This window comes from Poecilia reticulata, linkage group LG5 (genome assembly GCF_000633615.1).
Source record: "Poecilia reticulata strain Guanapo linkage group LG5, Guppy_female_1.0+MT, whole genome shotgun sequence".
Classification (NCBI taxonomy): Eukaryota; Metazoa; Chordata; class Actinopteri; order Cyprinodontiformes; family Poeciliidae; genus Poecilia; species Poecilia reticulata.
The window spans coordinates 20,998,986-21,009,773 of record NC_024335.1 but is presented as its reverse complement, the minus strand read 5'-3'; the positions used below and the strand labels follow the sequence as shown (position 1 = coordinate 21,009,773).

General features: G+C 39.2%; 1 protein-coding gene across 7 annotated transcripts in view; it reads left to right on the top strand.

Moving 5' to 3' along the window:
• ppfia4 (PTPRF interacting protein alpha 4) overlaps positions 1-10,788 on the top strand; it is a 60,258-nt gene that overhangs the window by 24,476 nt on the left and 24,994 nt on the right. The window contains exon 1 of one of the 7 annotated variants that reach the window (XM_017304957.1): positions 6,865-7,084. The exons of the other annotated variants lie outside the window; for them this stretch is intronic. Within the exon in view, the coding sequence (XP_017160446.1) occupies positions 7,022-7,084 (63 nt within the window). The 5' untranslated portion in view covers positions 6,865-7,021. Of the gene's footprint in view, positions 1-6,864; positions 7,085-10,788 lie in introns of those variants that run through there. 7 annotated transcript variants of the gene reach the window in all.

Here is a 10,788-nt window from a genome sequence, read left to right as displayed (position 1 = left end):
TATATATATACTACAAAGAAGAGAGGCAGGTTGTGTGAGATATGTGACAAAGGAGAAGTTACAGATGCACACAAAGCTTTTTCAACAATCCCTGTAATTAAATACATATTGTACGTCGCTTACATAGCTTTTTTTGTATTTGGTCAAATGGACGCATCCATCCGTGACGGAAAAAGGAAAGACACTGAGAAAAAGGACAGCAAGCAGAATGCTCCACTTTCCATCACCTTGAGATCCACTTGCCATGTCTCTGTCATTACTGTTACAGTTATTGTGAGCCTGTACTGTAAATGCACACACAAACACACAGATGGCGGTGTACAGTTACTTACTTCCTGCCACTGCAGTTTGTGCTCTCTGAAGGACACCAGCAAGTGCTCCTGACCTCTACAAACATGCAAAAAAAAGAAAAAAAAAAACACACACACACACACATCGGCTGCTCGTTTCTCACAGTCAGGTTTGAGGAGCGTGGAGGACAGAAGATTTTTGAAAATGATCCTGGACTCATAATTGGAGCAGTTTATTTACTCTCAATGTGGAGATTAATATTAATACAGCTCCTAATGAATCTTCTGCTTTCCTCTGGAATCACGATACACTTTCATCCGCAAAAAAAAAGAAAAAAACGCAGAGCAGTTGGGATGGGCGCGGTTTGTGTTTATGTGCCCTCTGGAGAATATGCATGTGGAAATCGGGTTGGCTTAATTTTGTATATTTTTATAGGGATGTAAGCCAGGGTGAGTGTATGTTTATAATCTTTGCATATTTAAAACTATTTGATCAAGCAAAAAAATGTACTCTAGTCTAAACAAACAACAGAAGAGTCAAAAAATCTACTGTTTCCATCCAACCGTCGAGTCAAGCGGGAGCTGGGTGCACGGAGTTTGTCTGTTTGCAGCGGTGGTTTGCAGTGCAGCCGCTTGACATTAAGTATTCGTTTGGGTTGGCCCGGGGCTCGAAGCAGAGGCAAGCCTGAAGGAGCGATGGAAAGAGCTAAGCCATGCACTCCGACTGAATGATGAGGACAGCAGGAGAGAGACACAGAGCTGACACAGGTGCTTTTCTACAGAGACAGGGAGGAGGATGTGACAGCTGAAAAGAAAAAGCAAATGAGGTTAGCAGGAGGAGCAGCAGAATGAGACGATAAGGAAGGAAGTGATGAAGAAAAAAAAACTGAAGAAAAAAAAACAGCTAAATCTTTACAGAGCGATAATCGCGTCTGATATCTGCAATTAATTTGCAGAGGAGAACGCTTTCTTCTCAACCCTGTCACTCTCTCTTTGCTGATTAATTCATGTCGCTGCTGATTCTCTGAAACAGGTCCTTTATGTTTAGCTTACTGAGGCTGCCATGTCGACTTTTGCAGTTTGTCTTTTCTGCTTCGCGTCTCAGATTTTCCATCTTTGTGGTTTGGTTCAGAGAAGCACATTAGATGTACATATAGGAAAGTAAATACACGACAGTGGAACCTCAAACAAAGTAGATGGAATGCTGCACCATCTATCAGACCTTTTTTTTTGCGTATTTTATCGTATGTTATGCATGTATATACATATATACTACGTAACATGTTAATGCTTTAACATTCTACTTTTTGCAAGAGAGCATGATATAGAGAAAATACCAAAACGTGATGGTATTTTTGAAAATACCAGATGTAATTATTCCACATTTTCCATCACAGTATTCCCATTACGCGCCGAGATGCTTCTGGATCTTAACTACTGTCATATGATTTGGTTGTGGGAATTAAGGGCAGAGAGTTTCCGTCTGACTGGCCAAATAAAATATGGGTGTGCGGAGCGTAAAGACACAGCAGCCCTTAAAATATTACAGCTACCAGACATTGCGAAGAAATCAATCCTCTGCAACTTTAATATTCCATGCATTGAAACTGAATTGATTGACTTGTTATGTAAAAGATTATCACGCTCTGATCTGGAAATATTATCAAATGTTGTATTCAGACATTCACATTCTTCCCACCTTTTTACTGGATCATTTGATATATTGTGTGCATTCTGTTGGCAACTTCTTCTCTGCCATTTTTTTTACGAATAAACAAGTCCCTCTTGCAGAGTAAATATGGGTAAAACATCAACTTTCTAAAGAGTGTAATAATAGCATGCCTGCCTCTTCATCTTTAACTTATAAACTCTACTGATAGAGATAAGAATATGAGTAAAAATACTACATTTGATATTGATCTGGGTGTCACTGATAGCACATTAGTCGTGTATGTGACTGGTTTAAAGTGGTAACGTTCTGTTGTTGGGAGCAAAATTATGAATTGCATTAAATCACATTAGAATCGGAGAATCACACGAGTTTTACTCCAGCAGAGCAGCAAATGTTTGCAAGACGAATTTAAGACTGCGGCTGTTTAAATCTGACAAAATATTTCACTGTCCAAAAAGGGATTACTGCAGATACCAGAAGGTTATTGGTGAGTGTGTCCATTTGGCTCTAATACTGATGAATTTCAGTGTTAATTCCAGCACTTCAAAGCTTCAGAGTTTTCAGGCATATTAATGACATTGCTTTAATAAAGTACCGGACTGGTGCTCGCTGTTAGCAAACGTCTTTTCTTACGTGACTCGAATAACATCGGCCGATTCAAAAGTCACAGATTGTCACAATGATTGAGGAGTTGGGTACAATTTAGCAATTGATTTGAAAACAAAATAAAAATTACCCCTTGGAAACATCTTCATAAATTAGCAATATTTGCATATGTAGATAAACATAGTATCTGTTTTTATGTATTTTTAAATGTGTTTGTGTCTGCTTTGCGCAAAGTTTCTGAAGGCGACGAGTTGCGAAGATGTCGTCTGCTCCATGTTAAAATTGGTTTTCAGTGCAAAATGGCTGCTCTTTGTCAAGAGAAGTTTCAGCTGAGATTAGTTATGCTTGAAAAGAATAAGGAGTAGAGAAAAAGAGGAGAGAAAGAGCTGAAGGAAAAAAAAAGAGATGTGAGCGTAAGCAGTGGGGAGCTGGATTGGATGGAGTGTGAAAAAAAGCAATCAAGTGCAGTTAGGCAGCAGCGAGAGGAGAGACGCTGGTGAAGAAGAGGAGTCAGACGGAAAAATATGAGATGCTGTCAGATATAAAAACTAAGTCAGAGGTCTCTCAGTTCTGTGAATTCTGCTGCAGAAACGTGTCAGGTTTCATAGCACAGAAGATGTGTGTGTGCGCGTGTGTTTGTTCGTCGAGTTGCCTGTTTTCGGCACTTCCTTCTGTGACAGTAAACACCAGGTTCTGCCAAATCTGGCTCCCACTGATGTCAAGGAGGACTTGTCACCACACATGACTTCTTACCTGCTTTTGTTGTCAGCGTTGTTTTCCTGCTTCTGCATCATCTCGCTTATAGGACAATTTCATTTTCATTCTCAAATCCTCCAAAGCTTGTTATCTGTCCCTTCCGAGTGTCTCGTCTTGTTTCTCTGCATTTCTCTGCGTGTGAAAGTTGGCTCCTATTTCCTCCATGCTGTCAGCAGGGGTCTCTCTCTCTCCACCAACCAAGACACTTGCACTGACCACTGCTTTCACTTGGTTAAGGTCCAAACCTGCGGCGAGCTGCTGGTAGTTAGCAGTGAAGGTCAAGACAATCTTTAAAAGATTTTTTTTTTTTTGATGTGTGAAAATGTGAGTCATCTTCTTCTGCTGCTCTTCCTCTGCGAACACCTGTTACCTTGACAACCAGGTGAAGGCAAGTCCTGTAGATTGGAACTGTTTCCACATTGTTTTCTACATTTATGCTCTAACGCTCCCAGAGCTTGTGATGTTGAACAAGCATCCCAAAGCAGAAGATAAAACAGCAAATCCGTGGATATGGGGGAACAGATAGATGTGAAGAATGAAAATGAGAATTCAAGCTGAAGTTACCTTTACCTCAGTCTTATTTAGTACTTTTAAGATGAATCTGAAATACTTTTTTTTGTTTTTGTTTTTTTTTTACAGGAAGCCAGTGCATGACATTTCTTTTGGACAGTTTTTTGTGGAGGTGTTTGGGCATCCAGCTAAAGTGGCATTGCAATTGTCCAGTTAAATATGCAGAAAAAAAGTTATTTCTTCAGCATCAGTGTGGATAAGGAGTTTCCAAATTTTGGCTATGTAGGACCGCTATGGTTTTTTTTAATGTGAAACTCAAAAAAAAAAAAAGTCCTGGTCAAAAGCATTTGAAGCTAAATGTCAAGCAGAGTAAGAAAAATTTGGTTTTCTACGATGAGTTTGTAATAATAATGGTAAATGAGCTGACAAAACTCAGCTCATGCAGAGACGAGTTTCGTCATCATCAGGCGAAGACATAAAGAGTGAACTGAAAAGGTCCAAGTCCACAACCCTATGGAACACCATACATGACTTTGGTATGAACAGAGGATTCATTGTTTTCATCTATGTTTGAGTGTTTGTTAACATTTAGTACAAATGATTCCAGATGGGAATTCTGGATATTCCCATCTGAGGAAGAATAACTTTGATTCTTCCTCATTTCTGCAAGATGGTACAAGAATTAAGAATATTCTTTTGTTAAACTGTCTTTACAAAGCATCCTAAATACATAGTTTGAAATTCCTAAAAGCAACAATTCTGCAAATCTTTTCAATGAATGGCTATTTTGTTGTTTTGTTTGGTGTTTTTATTTTTATTTTTTTACATAAATTCACACCATACTTAATCTGGCTATCTACTCAGAGAAGGGCCAGCTTCAATTAGCTAAGCGTATTTCTTCTAGCGTTTGTATATTTGTGTGAACTGCAGTTTGTGTTGTTACACTGACTTCTTGCACAATGTTTAGCAGCTGATGAGTTGAGTCCAGTAGGAGTAAATGTCTCTGTACGGTTTGGTTCACACAGACACCTACTTAGCTCCCCTTTTGTCTCTGCATTGTGTCTTTGCTTTCACAGATTGTAAACATAATGACTCAGAGCGGATTCTCTGTTATACTGTTTGTTGTTTTTGGATTAAATTGGGTTTAACTGGGAGCTGTTCCAGACTACATTTTGCAGTATACATGCAGCAGCCTTAGTACTTAAAGGAAAAATGTTTGACACTGCATTTGCTTAAACATACATTTCTAGGCTCTTTTTGTATGTTGTTTTATACAACTCTTGAATGAGTTGCTCACTGTTGTCTTCACTCTCGATTTCTTCATGATTATTAAAAACTTGTGTCTATTTTCTACCAATCTAAAAGTTACATTTAAATTGTGGCTTTTAGATAATTTATTTGAACTTTTTTTTCCCCCCAGGTTTATGATTATGCAAAATCCAACTTCAGTGGTTTTGGAAAACAAACTTAAGTGGTTTTTTAAAAATTATGCGTAGTAGCTCATTTATATACATGCACCTGTAAAGTTATTAAAATACACTTTTAGCTAGTTGCAGAGAAATAATGTATTTTGTATAGCCGTCAAAAAGATTCTGGTGTATTCTGGTTCTCTACTTAATCACTCTTATAGTCAAAAATGATAGATCCTGACTTCCAAGCACAGCATATGCATTTCAATATTTTAGATTTGAGTCCCTCAAATGTTCTAAATATAGATTTAATGTGTGTTTGGGAAATTTGAAAACCAGTTTAAAATGTGGAAGTATTCCTCCTTCAATGTTCCATCCATTTTTTTTTTTTGCAACATTTCACTGGCATCTAAACAGACCTTTGTTATGATGCTACTGCCACCATTATTGACACTAGGTATTGTGTTCTTCAAGGAGAAACCCTGATTTTTACTTCTCCAAGCATACGTCTTGTCAGTGTGACCAAATATCTCAGCCTCTGTCTCCAGTGAAGATAAAACCTTTTTCCAGAAGGCATTTGTTGGAAGCTGGTAATGTCAGTCAAACTGACACCACACCCTTAAAATCAGGACAGTGAATGTTCTTGAATGTTCCCTGCCATAACCCTACGCAAAATGTTTGAACTAGGTCAGTGCTAGGAATTCAACCTATTTAAGTGAGCTTTATGTTAAAAGAGAAGTCAAATAACTAACCAGAATCAGGCCAGGTCATTCTTGATATTACAAGGGTCCTCTGCGACTTACTAAATTACATTAAGCCAAATATTAAAGACATATGTTTGCATTTGAGCTTATGTGCAGATTTTTTACAGCACATGTATTGGAGAATATTTTCTATAAATTCCGTTGTGTCCAACCAAGCCTTGTTTTCAGAAATTATTGAAGTTGCAACATCCATGCAGATGATGAGGGAACCTCGTATGTCTTTGTCAGAGGGATTCTGGTATGCATAAGTCTCGATAGGGTGGCTATGCGGTGTAAAAATCATAGGAGAAAGTTCAGTTTTCAGACAGTGATCCTCAAACCTTGTAAGTATCCTTTACTGTAAAAAAAACAAAAAATAAAAAACACACATACCAGCAAGAATAGACTGTAGCCAATAGACTGCGTAATTTTACCAAGAGAGGCAGGACAAGTCAGCTATGATGTATAAATAGAAGGAATCCGCACTCACAATGTCACACTAGAGGAAAGTGGGTCTGTTAAATTTGTGTTGAGTAAGCAGTGATGGTGGGGTTTTTTTTTAGGAGGAAATAGAGCATTTAATTTTATGCTAATCCAAAGTATTAGACCCAAGTGTGACTTTAAAAATTAGCGCTGAAGTGTGCCTCAGTACTTTCTGTGAAAGAGAAACAGAGCAGCTGGTGAGAACCCCAGAAATTCACCTGACCCTTCACTCTTCCTTCCTTCCTCTTAGTTTGTCTTTATTCAACATGCTTTGCTGTGTTTCCTCTATTCCTCGGGTTTCCACTCCCTTCCCCTTTGTTTTTTACACAGCTATCACATGGGAGGCAGGAGGGATCCTGTCTCCCATCTGAGGCTGAGTCTGTAGGAAGCTGAGTAGCAGGGTATCATCCTGGTGAAGGGCAGCGCAACTCTGGACCAGTATTTTTCCTCCATCCCTCTTTCCCCTCGCGACTCCTCATTCAATCCCATGCATGCATCAGCCTCTTTTCATGGAGTTCACGTTTCGGGAATGCGATATGTGTAGCTTCCACCATGAACCGAACAGTGAGGAACTACCTTCAGAACTGGACTAACTTTAACACCTACATGTACCAGGTAGGGCGACTCAGCTCTCAGCAAGTATCCGGACATTAACGGTGAGGAATCGCTCATGGCTCAGGCAGCTCTCTGCGCGAGCTCCGCGTGTCCTTGGCAGAGTATTGATTTCGGCGCTGATGACTCTTTTCTAGGACTGACATATGGCCTTCTCTGCACCTCTTCCTCTTTCCTTCTCGTCTTTCCTTTCCCCCACTTTGGCTCAGTCGAGCCGGAAAGCGTGATTACACTTTGCAGTGATGGAATTTGCATATCTGTTTAGAACGAGGCCGTTTGATATTATCGTTTCTCTGTTTTCATATTTAATTGTTGAAGAAAATACCAGAGATAACCGTCTGTCATGCATTGATGAGAATGCTCCTCCTTTCTTTGGCTGCTTTGCATGCTTGACTAAACATATCTTTTATTACTTCACATGTGAGAAACAGACTCCACTGATGCACAGAAGCTCCTTTGTGCTTCTCCTTTCATCCAACAGAGGAAGTTTTCCCTTCTCATCCCACCATTTTTTTTCTTCTCCTCTGTACACGGTTCTAGTTTTGTTCGGCTTTGATGAAGCAAGTTAAAACACATAAATGGATTCTACTCGTTGCCTGCAGGGCTGCCGTGGATAAAAAAGTTTGAGGAATATTGGGGAGAGATTTAACACCCACTATGCGTGCTCGCCAAACAGAAGATTGAAGTGTGAGATGTGCCCTCTTATATTGCTGCATAATAATCAATAAGGAGGTTCTCAAATAACTTTTTCTGAGCATGATTTGGCAAAACCGGATACTGAGTCGTTGCTGTTGCTTTATCCGGTTTAGAGTCATTCTTGCTTTAAATGTAGGACAAAAATACACTTTGAGATATTTAAGCTGAGCGTACAGAGTGCACAGATTTCTCATCAGTTGCAAAGATGAGTTCTAAAAAGGCCAAAAGGCACAAGTTCAAGTTTGATTTCTATCCTCAGATTATTTAGGTTTTTCTTTGAGAAATATACTTACACTATTATTAAAATGTGCACTTCTGCAACAAATATTATGCAGTATTTTTGATTATTTATTGTGCGCAAATGTATTTATGCAAGTCAGCATCCTCTAAGCATATTGCCGAACTGGTGAAGATATTTTGAAGAAGTTAATAATAATGACATGGGCTGTTTTCTCCTCCAAAGGCCATGGGAATCTTGTTAAAGCGCATCAGATCACAACCTCTTTGAAATGCAAGATTTTAAGGAAAATCTGATTTTAAAAAAACCCAAAAAAGACATGGGTCATTATTGGATCTTTTAGCAAGATAATAATCCAAAATTTATGACCAAACCAGAATGGTCAAAATCCCTCCCTCTCAATAGCCTGTGAAAAAAAAAAACTGTAATTTGTTCTACGCCTTACTATGTTCAGAGGGTCTTGACCCTTGACTATTGTGAAATGATTGCTTGGAGACGTGAACTTTGTTAAAGTTTGAAATAATTGGGTCAGATTTTACCCAATCACTAACATTTGGTTGTGATCTACAATTTGTAATATACCAACTTGACGCTACGTTACGCGTACTAGAAACTGTGTGGGCCGTCCCCCACTGCGAAGCTGGAAGTGCAAAGCTAAAGGAGATGTCTGTTACTGAGAGCAACGGCAATAAAATGTCTTAAACATTTTTCTTGCTCCGACTTTAATTGCTCAACATTTGGAAGAGTGTCCAATACAAAACTAGACTGCAACTCTAAAGCAGTGCAAAAAAAAAAAAATGATGTCATCGTTCGCAAGTCTTTCTTCTGTTTGCCGATTGACCCAGTTTAAATTCAACCTGGGAAATCCAGCTCAATGTGAGAAATCCCAGACAGAGCACTGAAGGGAGATGAAAATCAACTGGAATTGCGTGGGAAGGGAATGGCCAGGCTAGCTTGTTAAGATGCAGATCGCCTGGGCATAAAGGACAGTGATGCCCCATCTGACTGGTCAAATACAAAATATATTATTGCATAGCATGAATACACTGCACATGATGTAATAACCTATGAAATGTTGCCTTCAAGTAGATTTTGAATGCACCAATAATGCAGAGGTGACTGGGATTCAGCTTATTGTGCGACTGTGGTTATCATTAAATCTCCTTTAATACATCAATTCTCACAGGAAATGTATTTGTTACTTTTCAAGTAGAAAATGTGTTGAATTTTTTGTGTAAAGTTGTAGAAAAACGTTATTTTTTCTTCTGTTGTCTTCATCACTCTAAAGATTCAGAGGGAGCTTGGATCTTTCAGGTGTTGCAGTCAGGTCCCACTCTCACCCCGAAAGAAGAAAAAAAAAAACATCTCTTAGCAGCCTGGTATGTGTTTTAGCGTGCTCCCCCACACGGATGTGGAACTGAGCACATCCCTCCACTCAGACATTCATGCAAAGTTTGTTGGGCTCTCAAACACTCCTGCTAATGAGCCGTTGCCATGACATTCACAGCAGTGTGAGGCTGTGGTGTCATGGCAACAGATTACTCACTGCCTACTTTAGGGGCCATCGCAGAGGCAAAAAAGCGCTATGGCGGTGTGTGTCACAGTTCCTGCGCACGTTGATTAAGGTTTGTCAGAGCAAGGTCGAGTCCACCTCCCTGCTGTTCGCCACATCAGGTGTCTCTGCAGTGGTGAGGAGTTACAGAGATGCGATATCTGAAGCTCCACAGGGATGCAGCTTCGTCTTTGGCAGTCCTTGCTACGCCGATGGAAAGAACTCAAGAGCTAAAGCAGTTTGGTTATTATGTGGAATCTTGTTTTGCATTGCAATAATCTTTGAAAAAGCTTGTGTCTCTGTGTCCTGAGGGGCTGCACAACCCATCGATATAATGTTTTTGGTTTTTGGTTGAAGAGAACATTTAAAATTTATAGTGATCCTTTGGTGAGTTGAGAATTAAACTTTATTGTTGGAGTACAGATAGAAAACAGCTGAAAAGACTTAATGATTTTGCTGGGAACAATAATTTTTGTCGATCTCTGAAAGATTTGTTGATATTTTTGGGGGGGGACTTCAATTCAAGGCTACCTTGTCAAACAAATCTTGGCAACAAAAAGACAACAAATGAATTATCAATCATTTTTCTTTCTGATTTCCCGTACGGGGATTTCTGCCTTATTATTTGTGTGCTAGCTGTAAGTGCTGAATCTACCGTATCATTTTCAAGTTAGAACAACAAGCTGAGGTGCATTTTATTGGGGTCTTATGTGATAGACCAAAACATAGCACATCATTGTGAACTGGAAAGACGAAGGTTTTCAATCTGACAAAACTGATCCTTACTCAAGTTTGCGTCCAACTGCTGAGTCATTACTTTGCTGAGCGACTGAGATCTTGGCACATTCTTTGCTTTAAAATAATTAACGGTTTGTCAGATCAGACGGAAAATATCTGCAAACGTAAATTTTCCAAATCACAGATTTTCATTTGGATTTACATCTTGGCCTTGACTGGGCCACTGAAACTCTGTAATGTGATCTAGCTTAAACCATTCCATCGTAGCGCTGGCTGTATGTTTAGTGTCCAGCTGGAAGGAAAAAGTGTTTGCATGGAACCGTTCATACACGAGGCAATTCAAAGTGGTTTACAGAACGCAACGGAGCAGAGATAAAACTTAAAACACCAAATACATCAGGAACATGTGATAGGCATTTAAAGCATGACATATCACACAAAAAGAAATAAATGCTAAACTTAAATCGATATAGAGCTGAGATA